At 34.9% G+C, this 21,063-nt stretch overlaps 1 protein-coding gene and 1 long non-coding RNA gene across 6 annotated transcripts; both read left to right on the plus strand.

Moving 5' to 3' along the window:
• The first annotated feature begins 3,487 nt into the window (after nucleotides 1-3,487).
• On the plus strand, nucleotides 3,488-12,254 carry LOC127808757 (uncharacterized). Of its 5 annotated transcripts, XR_008024972.1 has the most exons (6): nucleotides 3,488-3,784; nucleotides 3,939-4,004; nucleotides 4,115-9,431; nucleotides 9,721-11,044; nucleotides 11,778-11,877; nucleotides 11,988-12,254. It is a non-coding gene; the product is annotated as an uncharacterized LOC127808757 (long non-coding RNA). The 5 variants fall into 5 exon arrangements; XR_008024973.1 differs by lacking the exon at nucleotides 11,778-11,877; XR_008024971.1 differs by lacking the exon at nucleotides 11,988-12,254 and having other exon boundaries at nucleotides 11,778-11,981.
• A 4,633-nt stretch (nucleotides 12,255-16,887) lies between these two features.
• Nucleotides 16,888-20,958, plus strand: LOC127807112 (uncharacterized). Its single transcript, XM_052344747.1, has 6 exons — nucleotides 16,888-17,032; nucleotides 18,395-18,496; nucleotides 18,949-19,125; nucleotides 19,828-19,926; nucleotides 20,019-20,264; nucleotides 20,358-20,958. Exons 2-6 carry the CDS (start codon nucleotides 18,431-18,433, stop codon nucleotides 20,655-20,657), a joined length of 888 nt encoding a protein of 295 aa, XP_052200707.1. The 5' UTR covers nucleotides 16,888-17,032; nucleotides 18,395-18,430; the 3' UTR covers nucleotides 20,658-20,958.
• The last annotated feature ends 105 nt before the right edge of the window (nucleotides 20,959-21,063 follow it).

Here is a 21,063-nt window from a genome sequence, read left to right on the forward strand (position 1 = left end):
ACAAGTGATGGGATAGAATAGTCGACGAGGGCGTCCCTGCCGCAGCAAAGGTGTCGACGAGATCTTCATTAATGTAGATGAGATCCGTCATTAATGAGATAAGATCTGAGGTGAACGCCCAAAAACCCAAGTACGACTGTAATGATGTTGTTGCGAGAGGGACATGAAGGAACTGGCATGGGTCGGCCAAATGGGCTGAGAAAATGGGCTCGAATAGTCCAGCCAGGGCGGCCATTGGCCTGCTGATATACCGCGACATACGCCCCTTCAATAATGCGAGTTGACGAGCTGAGCCGACGAGCTACAAAGATCGCTGGGAACTCGCTTAGGACATAGCTGAGAGCCTGCCCAAATACGCTGATGAGTCAGAGACGTTACTGGGAGCTCGTTTGGTCCTAACGTTTGAGCCTGAGCTCCAGTATTATACGGACTCACTTTTACGAGCTCAGTTCAATGTTTACTGAGCCTTGAGCATTTGGACTGAACCACTGCATTAAGTCCAGCCCACACAGAATAGAGCGAGAAATAACCTGTAACAGTTTCTAAAAATAAAGAATCAAAATTGAAATTAGAATCCAAATCACAACTGGTTCAAATCATTACAAAATAAATTAAATAAATATAATATATATATAATACAACACAACAATAATAAAAAATTAAATTTGAATTAGATTGCAATAATGGTAAAGATTTATATGCGATTACAACTGAATATATAATAACTAGTATTTTCAAAAATAATTATTATTTAGATAAAGGGATTAAAAATTCAAATAGTAAGTTAATTAAATGGGTTTTGATTCCTTTGAGGCAACTTGATTTAAATAAATAAAGTTCAAATTATTATTTTTTTTATTAAACCAGTTCGAATTGGAACTAGAAGGGTTGGGAGTCGAAATGAAAATCATGTTCAGTTTTAGTTCCAAAACCACAAATTCCAAAATCGTGGTTAAATTTAGGTAAAAGTAACGATAATAATAACCAAATATCATTGGGATATGCACTGGCCCGTACTGCCACTGCATGCAGTCAGTGGACTGCATCTAGGATGCAGTTGTTAGCACTGTATGTGTATGTGGCGGATTACATTTAAATGCAATTCGCCAGAAATTGGGGCTTGTCTGAATTATTGGACGAATTTTATTATTGATATTTTTAGTGATCTCGTGCGTCAATCAATTCGAGCAAAAAAGAATAATTTATATTTAAAGTCATTGTGACTTTTGGGATTCTAAAACTTCATTAAATCATATGAGAAACTAAAATTTAAATTTAACAAGAAAGAGATAGAATGAAATTTTGAATTGTAGCTGGAGAGGGTATTGTTGGTAAATAAAATGTTAAATGACATAATTATCCTAACGTTAATAATTGAAATGACAAAAAAAACAATTATATCTAGATAGATTCTATCCAAATAGCAAGGTTCAAAATAAAAAGTTGAACAAAATAAAATAAAACTACTAATATTTATTAAGGATTGCTTGTCTACCCTAATAATACTACTCAATTCACCGCCTCATCTCATCTACGACAGTGCAACTTACTCAATCTCAGCCGTTAGATCATGCCTCACAGTTAATAAATGTTTCTAATATTGTTTTATGTTATTAGAAAGGAAAATGCTATTTGTATTTTTTGATCTACCTTTTAGGTTGTATAATATAGTTAAAATAATTAAAATAGCTTTCATCCATCCAAAACGATGAAGCGAGACAGTGAGGTGGCGTGGAGCTCATGACTAAAATATCTTTTATTTAAAATGGTAAGATGCGAGAAATATTTTAGTTATTTGCACGCGTGTATATAATCGAAGGTATAACTCTTGATGTACAAATAATATGATCCTATTACAAAATATTAAAATATTATCAATATAAACTGTAAAGTTTGAAAATATCATTCATAATATTTTAAAATTCTTATAGTGCATTTTTTAAAGGGTAAATTATATAAACACATACACTTAGGGTTATGTTATGTGTAATTTACCTTCCTGTACTTTTGATTGCATCAAAAAACTCCCTTACACTTTTAAAATATTGCAATCAGCCACAATTTATTATTATTTTACATAATTTTGTATAACAATCAAATACAAAATACATAATTCTACACACATAATTCTAATATATCAAAAAAATACAAAAAATTGCATTAATTAATCAATAAATTACACAAAATTATGAAAAATAACAACAAATTGTGACTAGTTGCAACATTTTAAAAGTGTAAGAGAATTTTTCTGTACAATAAAAAATACAGGGGATAAGTTGCACATGACCATAACTGCAAAGAGATTTTATATAATTTACCATTTTTTAAATTAAAAGACATAACATTCCATTCATATTGTCCAAAAGAGACTTTGATAGCTATTTTATACTTATCTCTTGCGATCTTAATTTGCCAAAATCTAGATTTCAAATCAAAAATTGAAAATAATTTTGCTTTATATAATATTTTTAATAAGTCTGATTTGTTAGGGATAGGGATACCTTATCCATTTCAATGTCTTATTAAATGGTTTGTAATTTATGACTAATATGGGCGTTCCTTCTTCTACTTTCAATATATATTTTTTTTATAATTCAGATATTTAGGCTTTGTCTACCTAATCCGAAGAAGATCAGTGTTCTCTCTTGATTTGACTTCAAAATAAATCAGATGTGGTCGAAAATTTATACACTCTCAAATACTATTTCAACATTTTTATTTATTTAAAAGGCTAAGACCAGGAGGATTTTGATTTTTTAGCGAGGCCTTTCTCTAGTAAATCTTGTATTTATTTTTTACAATGTTTAACCAAGTCATCAGGCATTTGAATTAGTTTCACTAAAAAGAACTCATGAGACTTTTTATTTAAAATTTTATAAATAAAAAAAATGATCTGAGTGAATTATAAAAAATTTAATAAACTGATAAAAATATTAAAATATTTTTCAATTTTATTTTAATTATTGATTCCAAAAGGACTTCAACATTTTCTTGATATAATTTTATTTTGTTCATTTTAGAAAATGCTATATAAGTGGGACAAATTAATGTTAATTTTTTATTCAATAGATCTGATAAATTTTGATAAAAATTATAATTTTAAAATTTCAATTCTCATACTGTTTTGAAAGAGTTACAATTTTGTAAAATATAATTTGAGGCTGGATATTTAAGTAATTAGCCGCCTAGTACAGGATATGCTTGTGTAACTAAATAAGGATAATTTTATCATTTATTTATTGAACCCTAACCGAAATCCAGAAGCTTCGCCCTTGCCGTCCGATTAAGGATTCCTTACCTCCCCCAATAATACTACTCAATTCACCGCCTCATAATTTGATAAAAGAAGAAAAAACAAACACATCACCGCCTCATCTCATCTGCGGCCGCGAACGCTCCGCCCGTGATATTTACGCCCGTGATATTTACGCAACCTAATCTCAGCCGTTGGATCATACCTCACCTGCTAATAAATAACCCTCACCCCTCTTGAGTCTTCTGTGTTCCCTTCATTCCTCATCGTCAACAATGCCCCTCTCCGTCTCCCTCTCCCTCTCCCTGATTTTCTTAGATCTACGAGGTTCTAGGATTCGTCTTGGATTTCCGTCTTCATACCGGCATGCTTCCTTCGACGATCTACAATTTGATCATGGATACTAGGGCGTTCGGTAGGCGATTCTATTTTTGTTTTCGATTTGAAGGTATGTGCTTCAAGAAGCGTTTTCTGTTCGGCCCTGCCTTCAGATCTGGAAGAGCCTGTCGCTGATTCGACAGATCTGTTGAGGTATGTTGCTGATCGGATGTGTAACGATAGGTGCTTGCTTCTATTCGTATGTTCTTGTTCCTGGTTAGATCTGTTTTTGAACAAAATTTCCTGTTTGTTCCCTATGGCCTTTCCATTTTGAGAAATCTGACATGAATGAACCCTTTTGGTTCAGCGATTGCGATTCTTGATCTAATCGATCGAGGTAGCACGGGGTGTCTTCGTCCAGGAATCATCTGGAGTATGGAGTATTTTTTGCATTGTTATTCTCTCGTATGTTTGATTTGTGTATGGACGTGCTCCTTAACCATCCGATGCAGTCATGGCTAATTCCCTTTTGGTTATTTGCAGATCTAAGACGGTATCTATTTATCCTGCTCTGCGGTTGTTGATCTCCGTCATAAACGGCATCTATATTGGTCCGGCTGATTGAAGATAGTTCTTTCTCGTGGTTTGTGAAGATGCTGATGACGCTCGTTCTTCTCTGAAGGCTGTAGAAATGGTTTGTTGGATGTGTTTTTTGTTAGGAGAGTATATGAGTACGTGACTCAGTTTCTGCGATGTTCTTGGTATGCGACCACATGCGAGGAAGGTATAGTGTCTGGCTTGTGTATGTGGCAGACTGGAGTAAATTTGAGATGCACTGTTTTCTTTGTTGTCAAGCGACCTTTGCCATGTCAGGTGCGCTTGCATGGCAGGTCAAAAAGTAATAAAATTTTCCTTTTTGTGTTTCGAGGGGAGATGGCACGGGGTTTTGCCCGGCTCTCCCTTCGTCGTGTCTCGCATCTCTTTTATTTGTTGGTTCTTTTTGCTTCTTCCATCTGATTTATATCGGTCCATTAGACGTCCTAGTTGCCTAAATGGTTACTTCTAACCATTACGAAAGGCAAAAAGGACGTCTATGGTCTTATGCGTTTGATCGCCAGCAAAAGGAAGGATGGGATTAACTCCAAAGGATATCATTGCAAGAGGTACACTAATCTATGCCTTAAACCTTTTGACATCAAGTTTCAAAATTGACCTTGTATCCTCTTCTCTTATTAATAATTTCATTTAGCCTTACTACAATAGAGCACAGGATTGTTCCAAATCCGGCAATTGTTCTCATAATTTCGTTGATAGCTATTATGTCAACTGGAAGTATTCTATACGCTAAATATTGGTCTTAAAATATTTTAACTGTTAATTTCGGTATATACTTGCAAGATGTCATTGACCTTCCAATATCGTAATATTAATTTGCCATTTCTTCCACATTGAAGATTTTGTGTTAAGTCTTATCTGATACTCCTCCATACTACATAGCATAGTTGTATGCAGATCTGGAAATTATTCTACGAGATATCTTCGAACGCCGTTCTGATTACACAAAGATTAATTTGCTCAGTTAATTATTAATCGTTGGACAGCTTGCAATACATCGTTAGTTTGTGAAATTGTTTCAGTTTGCATGTGACACGATTTTGAATGTGGTATTACATAGTTGAAATTCCTATCAATTTCTACCCGGTACTACTGTAACTTCTACCTCGAAAGATGATAGTGCAGTTTCTGTATTATGTCCATTTATGATATTGGTGTTGTAGTTTGATGTATGTGACTAGCTTCAAGGATCATCTGGCCTAATCTGATTAGGCTGTTGGGGTTCGAGTTTGTTACTGGCGTTATTGTGAAGGTTACAAGATTCTGTGGACTGATGGCTGTGGTGAATCTGCCGGAGTGTTGCTGTTACGTCCGTCAAAGAATTTATTACCATAGTTGGCGTGTTACTATTGGCAACCCGAAGAAATTACTAAAAAGACGGAACGGTGGAATGTTTCCTCATCAACCGAAGTATTGGAGTCGATCTAACAAGCTATTATATAGCATCTTTTGCTGAAGTTGGGAGGTATCTTTTCTTGTTAATGTTCTCGAAGTGTGCGTTAATGTGTCAATTCAGCACCCGGATTGCATTCTTGCGTCTCTATCAAGTACATGCTGTTTTGTAATCGGTGGTGTTCTGCACTTTGTTTTAAGAGGTTTAAAGAAAGTAGTGCATTATACTTTGGGTTGGCTTGTGAAGGCTTTGTCTAAGCTGTCTAAGCCTTTTAACCCAAGAATTAACCAGTTGGTATTTTTTGGGGAAGTATTCCTGTCTTTTTAATATGCTTTTCCTAAGACGTTTTGTATGCCCTTGGGGAAGGCATATTGTATGTTATCGTAGTTGTAATTGATATTTTCCTTTACATTTATTTTTAAACGCTAATGGGGGGATTAGTTTTACTGTGAATAGGAAATTGCCTGTTGAGCTCTATTTTTTATTTATCATGTTCCTAAAAATTGAAATTTTCTTGTCCTGTTTCAGCAGCGCCCTCCGGATGATTGTATCACGGGTTTCTTAGGGGTTAATAAGCTCCTGTTTGTCCTTATTAGAGTTTATATTTGCTGCTTATTAAAAGTAAATTATTTATAACCGCATGTTCTGCGAAGGGTTTTTAAGAGCTGATGCCGCAAAACCAAATTGGCTGGTTGCAAGTTATTTTTCCTTAAACCAGTTTTAGTTGATACTTGGTATGTAGTGAGTTTGGCAAGTTTTCTGCGCAAACAAATTAATCTGTGCAAGAAGACGACATTGTGTTTTACCAGCAGTGTAAGAAAATGGCAGATATTGGAAGTATTAAGCATTTTTTGTTTTTTTTTTTTGAAATGTATTCATTAAATTTAACTAGTAAGAAGTGTTCGTATTTTTAGTGTATTCATTAAATTTATTTAGTAAAAAGTTATGTGGTTTTTTTCTTTCATCTTTTTAAGTACATTAATCTTTTTTAAAGTATAGGTGTATCTTAGTTTTTACACATTTATGCATTTTAAAAATGTAATATAATAATAATATAATAAAATTTTGTAATATTTTTGTAGATTTATTTAAATTATTTTATTTATTGATATTTTTTATTTTAATAATTAATTTTTGTAATTATTTATGATTATCTTCAGCCTAATGGTGTACTTGTGATGCCAATATAATCTGGTTAAGATGGTATCATTTTTTTGTTAGAACTGATAATTGCCTTTGTTTTTGGTCAGTCAAGTGAATTCAGTCCACTTTTTAACATTTTTGTAGGTGTTATAGAAAGTTTTAACGTGTTTTAATATATTTTATTAATAAATGAAAATTATTAGAACAATTGCAAGTACGGACAGTAAATCTAATTGGTTTGAATGTAGAAAAGATCCTCACCGCACTTAAAATACAGTTTCTGCTAAATTGTTTCAAGGGGGGCGGTGGTGGGTGGTAATATATTATTAAATGCAATTTTTTTGGAAAACATCATAAATTCTGTTGTAATTATGTTAATGTTTAATCTGATCATGATATTGTTAGCTGCTTTGAGGGTTTTTGTGACATTGTAAAGATTTGGCAATGCATGGTTTGTTTTGGTTATTGATTGATGTTTTTCTGGAATATTTGGGGGGGGAGGTTTTGTGCTCGTGGTTGTGGATTCATAAGCTCTAACTGGGAAGAGCGCCTGGGCACTTGAAAATGTGTTTGGGAGGTTAGCGGTTCGAATCCGCTTGAATCCTTTTGTTTTAACGCCGTGCTTTGTAGTTAACAAATCTGTCTTGTTTATTTGGAGGGCCATAATTAATTGAAATTCAAACTCTTTATTATTGCAAAAAAAAGTAGCGGTAATGTAGGTAATTTACTTACTTTTAGGCATGTATATCTTAGTAACAAATCTTCCAGAAATTGTAAGGAAGAATGACAGTCTGTCTCGCCTTGTTGGGCTTCATCACTCTCCAAGGTTAGTTTAAAGTATTTTTGCATTTTAATTTAATTTAACTTAATTTGTTGTTTTATTTAAAATATTGAAAATATGTTTAATTAATCTTAAAATTTAACATATTAGTTATATTCATTGCAGAATATAAACATGCGAAGGTATATGTATTTTTTATAATAGTTTTTATTTTAATAATATTATTATTATTAATACGAAGAATATTTTTTTATTAAAAAATAGATTAATTGAATATAAATCCATAAAATTTAATGAAATTTTATATTTTAAGTTGTGACATTATAAACAATAAAATAAAATAGAAAGAAATTTTAAATTTCATTTCAAATAGCGCATGATTGGCATAGTTTTTTATGCTAAATGTTCTGTTCTGTTCTTTTTCTTTCCTCAATTATGTTAAATAGTCTCGATTTTCATTTGATCTTCTATTTTTACTTTCATCAGCATTTGATTCAGACACATTTTTACTCTTTTTTTTTTAAATTTCACCTACATTTGATGGAACAATTTGTTAGATAAAAATAAAAAAATAATTAAATTATAATTCATTAAAATATGATGCTTACAATGAATATATATGCAGTGGCGGAGCCACGTTTTGGCTGGCTGGGTCAAGGCTTGAGCTGACTTTTTAATTTTTTATATATATATTTATAAATAATTATAAATTTTATAATTTAACCAAAATTAAAATTATAATTTAGTCTGAATTAAAATTCTTTCTTGTCACATGCCTCTTCAAAATTGGGCAATATATTCTTTTTCATTTTTATTGCACAAATCACATAATCGTTTGTCTGGCATGAAAATTGCTTATTTGAAAAAAATATTATAACATATTTAAGTTTTGAGTCAAATATGAAAATTCATATGTTGGAAATGTGGCTGTTGATGAGAGACAGAAAATTCATATCCTCACCTTGATAGTTAAGGCAGGCATCTATTAAATTTTTTAAGAATTTGCAACCGAATAAATCTCCAAGCTCTACAAAATAATGACTTCAATATTATCAAATGCTTGATTACATATTAGAAAAGTATCAAATTTTGATTAAGTTCAGTTTGAACCCGCTATCATTATTATTATTATTAATGCTAATTATATATATATATAGCTAAAATTCATACATATCTCGTTAAAACAAAATTTTAGATTTATACTCTTTCTAAATAAACTAAATTTGTTAGATACTTGTTAAATTATAAACTAAATTATCATCAACAATTTCAAATCAAAAATCAATTTGATCTAATTCTTCCTTTTTCAATTATTTGGAACAAAATATATAAAAACATTTAAAAAACTAATTTTTTGACTGAATTCTTAAGTAATAAAATGCAATTAGAATAGTCAAAAATTAAATTTAAAAAATAACTTAAAATAAACAAACCCAAAACGAAATCCAGAATTTTCTCCCTAAAAAAGTCTACTAAAGCCGCCGGCCCATGTTAGTCAATTCACCGCCTCATCTTATCTTCGCCCGCGAACTTTCAGCCACCGATATTTACGCAACCTAGTTAATCTCAGCCGTTGGATCGGGCCTCCCTGCTATTAAATACCGCACAACCCCTTGGCTCTCTGTTCTCCATTCGTTCCTCCATCCTCAATCTCTGTTTGCTTCTCCCTCAGATCTAATAGAGTCTGCGTCTCCTCGTTAATATCTTTTTTCAGATCGGTATAGATCGTTCAACGATCTACGATTTGATCATGTGTTATTGCGTTTTGATTCAGCGGTCTGCCTTCCGCTGCGGATCTGAAGGCTTGTGTTTCAAGAATCGTTTTCTGCTCGGCGTTGCCTTCAGATCCTGAGGACCTTGGCGCGGTTAGGGAAGATCCGTTGACCTGCGTTGCTGATCCGTTCTTGGGCGATGCCTGGCACTTCTTGGTAAGTTCTTTGGCGGTAGATCTGTAGTGATATTTACCAGCTCTGTGTTTGAACGATTAGGTTCCTTTTATGCTGGATCTTGTGGTACCGATCAGTTTATGAAAAATGTTTCTCTTATCTTTTGGTTCCTGTGTTTTCGGCTCAAATGTTACGATGCTTCAACCGGTACCCTTTGCAAATTCGAGCGCTAGATTTTGCGACTTTTTTGTATTATTGTTTTGCTTTTGTTGCTTCTGTTATCAATGATCAGATCTACTCGGCTAACTCCGTTCTGTTGTTTCTTAACCAGGATTTTTGTGTTTGGATCTTTTTCTGTCGCGTCAAGGCTGCTCAAAGCCGGCAGATGCACAGGTTCTTTAATCGATCTCATAGATGGAGGAGGAGAGGTGGTTGTGCGCCGATTACGCAATGAAGTCCCTAGAAGTTGTTTATTTGGTGCCTTCGATTGTAACTCAAGTTTATAACGACGCGATTGATAATTTCTCAGATATTCTTGGTATGGGTTCAAATTCGAAAGGTATATGTTTGGCTTGTGCATGTGGCAGGCTGGAAGATATTTTAGATACTGAATATTTTATCTGTTGTTACTCGACCGTTGCCATGTCAGGTGCGCTTGCATGGCCGGTCCAAAAATAATAAAATTCTTATTTTGTTTTTGGAGGGGAGATGGTACGGGGTTTTGCCCGACTCTCCTCTCTGCGGGTGTCCCCTCTCTCTCTCTCTCTCTCTCTCTCTCTCTTGCTGCTTCGTTTTATCTGCATCAAACAGTTCGTTGGGTGGGCGTCCTGATTGTGTATGATTTATCTTTCATGATAATCAAGGCAACTAGGACGTCCATGCAACTGTCCATTTTATTGATCCAGCAATAGCGAGGATATCGGATTAAGCACCACGGCTATATATTGCAAGAGGTACAAGAATCATTGCTTTTACAGTAATTTTCTAATTTTCTTTATCAATTTATCTAATATGTCGGCAGTATTACAAAATATAATAATAATAATATTAATATTAAAGAGCGAGCTATCATCTTACCAAAACATATTATGAAAGTGCAGGTTTTAATCCAAATTTGAGATGCAGGTTCCAAAGTATTTAGATTGTGTGGCCTTAAGTTATGGAAATTAATTAATGATTTGCAATAAGTTGGAAGCATTCAAAGTTAAATTATCTGTTTATGTTTTTTACCAAATGGCTTTGATTCAACTGGGTAACAATTTAAGTTCCCTACAATGTTTACATAGTTATGTTGTCACTGCAAAAGATGTTTGATTGTGCAGTTTTGTTACGTCAGTACTTCGGAACTTTTTTTGTAGCTAACGGGATGGCGGTCGTTCTACGTCGTTTGTCTACTAGCTTCAAGTATTCTTGTAATATGCTATAGGCTGAGAAGTTATTCATACTAACCTGAGTTGTAAAGAGCACACAATGCGGCAGAGTGATCGCTACGGTGTGGCTGCTAATCGGCGCTGCAAGTTATCAGGAAGATCTTGGGGTTGCTGCTGGAAGATCCTGGGGTTTCTGCTGGCTCTGATATTGGTGAATGGTTGTTGAATATCGATATGCTGCTGCTTTTGATGGTGAACCATGTTTTCCTGAAGGCACTTGAAGAGGTACTATTTTGGTTGAAAGAGGTGTTACCACTTATTGTTTGTAAAGGGGTTACTTTTCATTGGTTTTATGTTGCTGGAGTTTTGAGTCTCGCCTGCCTTTAGTTAATTGTCTCGCTTTAGTTCTTTGGTATTACTGATTTGTTGTCGGTTCATCTTGCATTACCACTGGATGGTCTGTGATCAATTTTGGGTATATTTTTTTTTCTAGTTTTTGTGGTATGGTTCTTTATCGTAGATATGTTAAAGCGTTCCTTCAAGAAAGCAGTTTGGTATAAAGGAGGAGGTCACTTTACCTATTTTCCAATGTTATGTATTAAATGATCTGTTTTATGCTTTCCTTAATAATTGGGCAAAATTTAGTGATGTTTAAACGGTTGGAAGTACTGTATTCTGCTTTATTTGTATACTTTTATCATGCATCAGTTGCGTTTTTATACTATATATGTTAAGGCTATTGATTATAGTTTTCTTATCTTTGCTTTGAATGTTGATTGTAATGTTTGATTAGTGGCTGTGGTTAAGAATGCGTTCTATTTATTGAGGCGGGGTGTGGTTAACAAATGTCTGGTGTTAGATTTAGCGCTAGGGGATGGTATTGCTTGATCTTTTGTTTACTAGTCATTTATTTGCCCGCAAATAGTCTGTTCAAGACTTGCATTATTCGTAATTTTATTGTTTCAGGAACACACAGATTTTTTTAAAAAATTTGTAACGTTTTGGTCTTATTCTGCAGGATAACGGTCTCGACTTGATCAGTTCCTTTACTAGTTCAGTATGAAGTTATTAAAGGCATTAGGGAAAAGTATACGTGCATCATTTAAGATTTAATTAGTGTAAATCTCTGCGTTTCTGCTTGAATTTTATTTTTACAAGTTACTGAGAATTTCAACCCTTAATGTTGCTATATGAGCAAAATAAATTTTTGGTTAATTTTGAATTGCAGGTGTGGTCATTTCAATTCGTATAAGTTGAGGTGGTTTTTCCTATTTACATGAAATTTTTGTGAAGTGTAGGTGTTGTAATTGAAAAAATTGTCTTGAACTTATTTTATCGTTGAACTTATTTTGTCCGTGGGGTTTCTTGTTTAGTGGGTTGTAAAAGTAACGTTTGGCGCTAATTAGTGGGATAGATCGATTTGTTAAGAATTTGTTGTGGGTTGATCACACGCCTGGTGGGGGGTGATTAATTTGAGACAACGGTTGGTGTGGTATTTAATTTGTTTATTTTTATATCGTTTTTGGATCGACTTGATCCAAATTTTTAATTGCGTAAATTAATACCAAGGGTTCGACTCTTTAAAAAAGGCTTGGCTTGTTAATTTCGAAATTAAATCCGCATTCTACACAAGAAACATATTCTTTTGAAGGTTTGAATTTTTGGTGTAAATGAGGGATGACGCGTTCAGTTTGCCTTTTAGGCACGGATTAGGTGTACGTAGTACGTTGATATTGTTATGGTTTTGTTTAGCTACCACGTTTTATTTCGGGTGGTATGATGTTGGTGGGTGATTCACAAATTTTAATTGTGGGCAAAATGGATAGGCAGGTGAATTTGATGTGGATTTGGGGGGCACTTTGGTGAAATTGGGTATATTTAATTTACCAATAATAAAACATTGAAAATGTGGTGGATTCATAAGCTCTAATTGGTAAGAGCGCCTAGACACTTGAGAATCGTGTTTGGGAGGTTAGCGGTTCGAATCCGCTTGAATCCTTTTATCGCCGTTGATTAAATATAAAGGTAGTTAATACGGGAAAAGTATAGAATGCTAGTTGCTAACAAATGCTACCAAACAAGTTCATTTTCTATCGTTTTTTACTTTTGCATTTGATATCATATATCCTGCTATTTTTTTTTTTTTATCTTATTTTCGACATCCTGCTTAAGATTTTAATAAAAATTATTTCGAAAAGGAGCAACTCTCCTTTTACAAATATCAAATTTATTTTTTATTTTCAAATTTTTAGAAGCGGTAAATTTATTTATTTTTTTTCAAAATTTTAAATTACAAGTAAAAATAAAAAAAAAACGAGTATCATAAGAAAGTTGCCCTGCTCTCTGCTTGGTTTTCTTTTTTGTTGATTTTGTTATTCCTTTCATATGTTTGAAGATTTCAACAATTTGGTAGGTGTTGACTGTTACCGTAATTCTCGTTGTTTAATAATGTAAGGGCTGTTGCTTCGATTTTATGAACTTGTTTGTGTAAAAGTTTATACAATAATCGATAACGTGCAAAAAAATCCATAAAAATATTTGGGGCTAGCTTAGGGGAGGAACCTACAGCTAAAGAGAGACTCTTCAGTATGCTGCTGCTTTAGAGAAGAAATTGTGGGGGTTACTATGTTGGAAGCAAAGAAAAAGATATTTGGGGTTGGAATCATAAGCACCCGACGACTAATAAATAATTCCCTCCTCCTCCTCCTTCACTATGTCACTAGACTAGAGTAGAGTAGAGTTGAGGAATTTTGTTGTTATCCACTAGTCAAGCCAATCCCTGGAATGGTGACTAGATCCCATCAAGAATTAGGCGGACTCTGTTGTTGTATCCAATGAATTTTGTTAGTGAAAAATCACTTTCAATTATTCGAGAGAGAGGGACGATGAACAAGTTTGGGCATCACTGGATTCATACATCTTCTAGTCGATCGATCACAAGAAGACCCAAATGCGGGTGGTGGGTGGTGGTTCCATTTGTTTGTTTGTTTCAAATATGGGGAATCTGATGCCTTCTCCACACATTCTTTTTGTCCAATTGCTTTGAGACTTTTTTGTGAGTTGCCCTGCTTCCATTCCAATCCCATCTTTCCAACTTTTTTTTACTCCTAGTGCGCCTCCTCCCCTTTTCTCTTTTGACTCTGCTCCCATTGTCCACTTTATTCCAAATCACACACTTCATTTTAAATTGAAATTACAAGTCTTGATTTCGATTCTTATTCTCTTCACGAAATTTGTGATTGTAACGTTCTTCCTCGTGTGTGTGTGTGTGTGTATTATTGCCAAAACAAGGTTTAGTTATTAAAAAGAATTCTTAAACTAAGTCTAGACCAAATCAAAACGACATCATTTTCATCTGCTTTCATCTGCAATTAATAGTAGTTCGTGCTTGTAGACTACTCCTCTAGTGTGATTTTGTGCACCACCATGAACAGGGGTGTATGTCACCCCCCCGTCAATTTTGTGGAGCCTCCGTCTCTTTTCTCTTCGAGTGCGATTTTGTTCACCCTCTTTAACCGAGGTAAACGTGATCTTTAGTTAGTATAAAGGTAAAAAAAAGTCATTAAGGGTGGGTCTCTCTCAAACCTATCTTGTTTCTCTCTCTTGTCTATCTTCTTTTCCCTTTTTTTCTCCAGCAATTAGGGGTGTGTATGGTGCGGTTTGGCCGGTTTGAACCATTTTCAGCAAGTCAAATTGCTGATGCGATTTTCCTATCAAACCAGACTGCGGTCTAGTTTGGTGCAGTTTACCACGGTTTGAAAATAACTATTGACAATATATAATATATTATAAATATATTAGATAGAATAATTATATATTATTATAAACTATTATAATGTGTTAGTAATTATAATAGTTATATATTATTATAAAATTGTTATATATTTTTATAAAAATATAGAGTGATTTTTATAATAATAAGGGTTCTAGGGGCTGTTGAGGTGAATTTATAATAATATATATTTTTTATATTTTCTTGGGCGATTTGGTTTAAAACCGAACTGACAACTATACAAACCGCAAACCATGCGGTTTGTACAATCATCAAATCGTTTTGGACTGCAAAAAAAAAAAAAAAATAATCAACTGGTTCGATTCGGTTTGGTTTGGTTTGGCCGGTTTCCGCGGTGCACTAGTTTTTTTGAACACCCCTACCAGCAATCGGTTCTTGTCGTTGCTGCCTGGTGTCTCACTGCCTTTCTGTGGCGAGAGAAGATGCAGTTGCGATCGATGAGGAGAGGCGAGACAGGTGACGAGAGACTTGTTGAGAAAGAAAATGAAATAGAAGAAGGAAGAGAAATGAGATAATGGATGAGAAAGAATGAGGAAGAAGCATTCAAAATTGAAGGGAGACTCGTAGCACTAATTGAGGGGTAAGGTTCACCCTTAAGTTAAAAGGAGGTGAACAAAATCACACTCATTCTCTACTTTTTAGGGTGGGCGATTGACGTTCATCGACAACATGACATGTAGGACTTTGACGACAAGGTGACAATCTATAGATCTGACGGTAAGGATCGACGACATGGCGACAATGAATCTATAAATCTAACAGTGACAAAACAGTAACAAGGCAATAAGAAAGATAGACAACGAGGCAATCACGAATACAAATCTTACAGCGACAGAATAGTGGCACGATCCTTTGCCTTCTCGAGTTTGGTTAAGACATTTATAAAGAATTATTTATAGTGAGTTAAATAATATGAAAAATTTAAAATTTAAGATTTATGGATTTAAAATTTAGTGAAGATTTTAGTGTAAATTAATTTGTCTTTTGATGGGAGTTGGTTGGGTCTTGAATAATGGGTAGGTTCCTCCTTCCTTGATGGCTATATGCTTCTTCATCATCATCATGCCCACAAAACAATTGCTGCTTCTCTCCTTTTTTCTATTTGTTTTCCGTCCATTCCTTCCACACAACATATGTCAAATGGCAAAAGTGTAACGCCGCCTGCCTGCTTGTTTCCATCAAAGTTCAAGCAGTGGCATACAGCTCAGCTCATCGCACCCACCACCTCTTCGATTGCTTCTTCTAAACGACAGACAATATATTTGAGACTTCACCACCTTTCATTAATTCACATTCCTATGACATCATCGTCAATAACGACTTTTACCATTGTCTTTATTATTATTATTATTATTATTTAATATAATAATAATAATAATTGAATGACGCGTCTCCATAAATATATTTTATATTTTAGATAACATGTATTATTTTTAATGTACGTCAATAAATAAGATTATTATTTACGTACATCATATATTATCAATTACTAAATTATTTTAAAATTAAAAATAATATACTTTATCTACACCTATAAAAGATGAATTTATTAAGACTTAATCAATACCTTCCAGACAAATGACGAAAATTCAATTATAAAGGGTAAAAATTAATCTTTTCTTTTATTCCATAATAATAATAATAATAATAATTAATGCCAAAACAAGTGAACTCTTGAAAGAAAATTACATCATGATTAGCTTGTGATTAAATAACTACACTGTGCACGTGCTTTCAGATCGCCGTACGATTCATCTTGATCACCCAATGAAAACACGAAACGTGGCGGCTTAATCTCGACTTTCCAACGTCTCCGGGTCCGATGACGCGGTGGATGGAGAAATGCTAAGACCCTCTACTTCTAATCAAAACCAACCGAGTTGATTTAAGATTTATAATAATAATAATATTAATTTAAATTGAGTTAATTACGATTAAATTATTTAATTTAAACTAATCAAACTTCTTAACGTAATGAACCGATAGATTAACTCAAATTCAACTTAATATCGATTGAATCTAAGAATCAAATAAAATTATGGAAAAACAAAACCAAATCAAACTAATTGAGTCACATTGATTTGGGGGTGGGTTCAAAATCAAAAGTTGGATGGATGGATGGATGGATCTACATTACATTGGGCGAGGCTAGGCCAGTAGTAGTACAGAAACCAATCTGGTTGACTTTTTGGGGGGATAGGCGCGGGAAAAAATAGAACCGTCGTCTGTGTGGGGGGAAACTGGCTGTGACTTTAGCATACGGCGGCACGTGTAGTCAAAGCCGTACTCTGAAACGACTGCCGCGATGGTCACAAAAATATCCTCCTGTTCATATTTCCTTCATTCAATGCAACTCAATCCCCTCTCTCTCTCTCTCTCTCTCTCTCTCTGTTTATGGCTTTGGGACTGTAAAAGAATTTCTTCCCACGGACCCAGCTCCCTCTCGCTCGCTCGCTCGCTCCCTGGGGTGGATTGTCTCGGTATGTAAAGAAACTCTTTTTTTTTTTCTCTGGTTTGACAGTCCTGAACTTTTGTTATTTATTGTCTCTGCTGCAATTAGACGGCAATTTGAACTGTTTAGATATCTGGGCAGATGCCTGTTTTCTCAGATCCGTTTGATTTTCTGGGTATTTGGATCTCAGCGTGATACTGAATTCCGGGGGTCATTTTTAATTTTCTGCTTGTTTGGGGTGGGGATCGAATGGAAATTAGAGCGTTCTCCTACATTGAATCGATTCGTCAGATTGGGGCCGAGGAACAAATCTGTTCCTTGACTTTCTGCATGTGCCAAATTTTCAGAAACAATCCCACGAAATTGACTTCAAGATTTTCTCCTCCTCTTTCTGATCAACCAAACAGTGCGTGTTCCAGTTTGACATTTGTTTTCTTTTCTGTTCAAAATTTATGAAATTTCTTTACTCACTCTGGGTATGAATTCTTTTTCTCCATTCTTGGCGTTTCCAGCAGATGAGGAAATACATCAATTTCTATGTAACTGCTTTTGTTTTGTGGTGGAAAATTATTTGTGATATGATTTTCTAAAAACAGGAAGTTAGTTTTGAGGGTAACATTGTTTGGGAAGTTGTCACTTCATTAGAGCCAATTGGATTCTTATCTCTGCATTTTGGCTTTTGTTTAAGTTTGTTTCATTAATCTGGAAAAATCAATACCATTCTCCAAGATCTGAATGCTTATATAACTATGGTCCTTTTAATGGAAATCCAATATATTTTGTTGTGAATCTTTTATTTGATCTACTGATAGGTAAACTTTACCTTCTTCTACAAATTGGCCAACCTCATTCTACTGATTGGAAGTTCGTGCAGTGTTCTTCGATGTTTCAATTGCTAAAATTTCTGACTCACTAATTTTGATTTTTTTCCTAACTTAGGTGCTGTTTCTTCTGTTCCATCTTCTTTGAAAATTGTTTGTCAATGATTTGATTCCTTATCATTATCATCTGTTTCTTCTTCCGCACGGGAACAGTGTGTTCATGCTCATGCTCACGATACCGATTGGCCAGTACTGGCCATTCAGCCACCAGCCAATCCTTTCTATATGCCCCCCCTTTCTTAAAGACTTCATCTTCATTCATTTAGATTTTTTCCATGTCATAGTAACTGATCAGAAGTCTGCTCTGATGTCAGTATCTTCTTCCACTGCAGTGGAGTTTCTTGCCTGCCTATTGAGGAATGCAAACTTTATTTCTACTTTCCAGTGAATTTGGCATGTTTATTTGTTCCCCAATTGTTATAATATAATGTGCATCATATAAATTGAACATACAAAGTCTGTAGTTATTCTACTTCTCAATGAAATAACGTAAATCTTACATGGCATAGGTTGGACTCAGCTGTCAGATTGTAGAAGCTCGAATCATGTTTCGCCGTCGGAGTAATTCTCATCACAATCAGGAGAATGATGAGCTGCACTCTGAGTCAAAGGTAATGCAATGTTGGATTATGTTGAAGTTTTGGGCACACAAGCTGATAAATTGACTTCCCTAAATATGTGTCGATTGAGGCACTTCTCAGATTAAAGTGTTACCATCATTTTTTGAAGTTGAATCATTGCATGCTTGTGCTCATACCTTTTCTATTAATTCTCATATTCCATAGTTAATTCTGTAGAACAGCTTCAATATGTCTGTTGAATTTTTACCCAAGTGTTCGTTTGATTTGTACTTGATAATGCCGTGTCTGTCAGTTACGTGGATGAGTTACACAATCTTCATGTTCCTCTTCATTTTCTTCCAAAAACGAACTTTTAGCTTCCATGATAGTCTTACAGGAAGGACACATGACTGCTTCTGAAAGTACTGCCTAAGTTATGCTATTACAGCATCCAGTTCAGATTGGATTTATACTGATTCTTTGGAATTTTTGGCTGAATGCAGGTGAATGAGCTTAGAGCTGCTCTTGGACCCCTATCTGGACGTAGCTTACAGTACTGCAATGATGCTTGCTTGAGGAGATATTTGGCTGCTCGGAACTTCAATGTGGATAAATCAAGGAAAATGTTGGAAGCGACAGTTAAGTGGAGAACAACCTATAAACCTGAGGAAATTCGTTGGGTAAGATAGGCCAAAGCTTCCATGTGCTGGTTCTTTGCAAAAGTTAAAATTGTAAAGGGTACCATTAGAAAACAAAAAATACTACAGTTTCAATTTTCAAGTGTATCTGAACCTGCTAGGAAAAAATAAATTAAAAGGGCATCCTCAGTGCACGAGGAGACTTCCCGCTTTGTGAGAGTTAGGAGAGGGTCATTTTAATACGTAGCCTTACTTTTGCTTTTCTGATTTAGCCAAAAACAATAATATAGAATAAAATAACAAGAGAAAAGGAGAATTCATTGTGTTATTTATCGAAAGATTGTTGGTACTGGAATCAGTTGATGATATTTGTGATATTGATCGTTCATCTGTTATAGCCATTCCTAGTGTAGGTGCTTAGAGGCTCTTTCTGGATATCGAGCTAACTTTCAGCATAATATGCACAAACCGGTTTCCATCAAAGTTGAGACATGAGTATTTAACTACTACACCAAGCAAATGTCCCGTTATTGTTCACCAGTTTCGAATGGGCCTCCTAGTTTTTCCTGTGCAGACATATGCCTTCCTAGCATATACTTGGATTTGCTTATCATATGATTGTAATTATCTGTAGGCTTGATTCCTTGAGATTGATTTGTAGACGTATGTTGGTTGATCGTATTGATCTTTGTTCCCTTTTTCTTTTTTCCTTTTTTCTTTCCTGTCTTTCTGCTATTTGGCCAGCATGAAATTGCAGTAGAAGGTGAGACTGGAAAAGTATTCAGGGCAAATTTTCGTGACCGCCATGGGAGGACTGTTCTGATACTGAGGCCAGCATTGCAGGTAATGGCATCGAATCATCATTTGTAGATATGCAGAGTCCTTAATAAGTTTCGGTTTATCTTCAATGCTCCCGCTGCTTGTTCGTCTCGCAGAATACAAATTCAATAGACAATCAGATCAGACACCTAGTGTATCTCTTGGAGAATGCCATCCTCAACCTTCCAGAAGGTCAAGAGCAAATGGCATGGTTAATAGACTTTAGTGGATGGTCTCTAAACACCAGTGTACCCATCAAGTCTGCTCGGGAGACTGTCAACATTCTGCAGAACCACTACCCTGAAAGGCTAGCCGTAGCCTTTCTCTACAGCCCGCCAAAAATATTTGAAGCATTCTGGAAGGTTTGCTCGTCTACCCAGCTGCGCATGTTCTCGTATCGATCTTGTATGCTGGTGCCCTTCCCCTGGATTAACTCGTGTTTGTTGTCTTTGCAGATTGTTAAATATTTCTTGGATTCCAAAACTTTCCAGAAGGTGAAATTCGTATACCCAATGAATAAAGATAGTGTCGAGCTCATGAGGTCCTACTTTGATGTCGACAATCTGCCAACCGAGTTTGGTGGAAAGGCAACATTGACGTACAATCACGAGGAGTTCTCAAGGTTGATGACAGAAGACGATGAACGAACTGCAAGTTTCTGGGGTTTCAGTGACAAGCCCAAGCTCACCAACAATGGCTACTCTGGAGCAGAGGTGGCTCCAGAACCGGAACCCCTTGCACCACCAGCCAGCTAACCGGTTGTCCTCTTAACTCCATTGAAGTTCTTATGAGTTAAAAAAAAGCTCTTGATGAGAATTGAAGTTTTAGTGAGTTAAAGGAGCTCTTGACGAGACTGGTTGTGTTGAGGAACACTAACAAGTAGCAGCACGTGTTGCTGTCCACCAAGAAAACAGAGAATTTAAGTAAGCTAAACAATTTGTCCTCCTATCTTATTGTCATTTGTGGTTATTATGCCTGTTTTTTAGCTTTAAAACATTCATCATTCATGTTGGATAACTCTTCAAATTCAAATATGAGAATTATAGAATCTGTCAATAGATTCCAATTTTACCATAAGGGATTAGAGTTGGGCTAAATTGTATAAATGGTTAGTGGGCTTTATATTAAGATACAAAAAGATCATTAATTTTAATTTAATAT

Source organism: Diospyros lotus, chromosome 8 (assembly GCF_014633365.1).
Source record: "Diospyros lotus cultivar Yz01 chromosome 8, ASM1463336v1, whole genome shotgun sequence".
Classification (NCBI taxonomy): Eukaryota; Viridiplantae; Streptophyta; class Magnoliopsida; order Ericales; family Ebenaceae; genus Diospyros; species Diospyros lotus.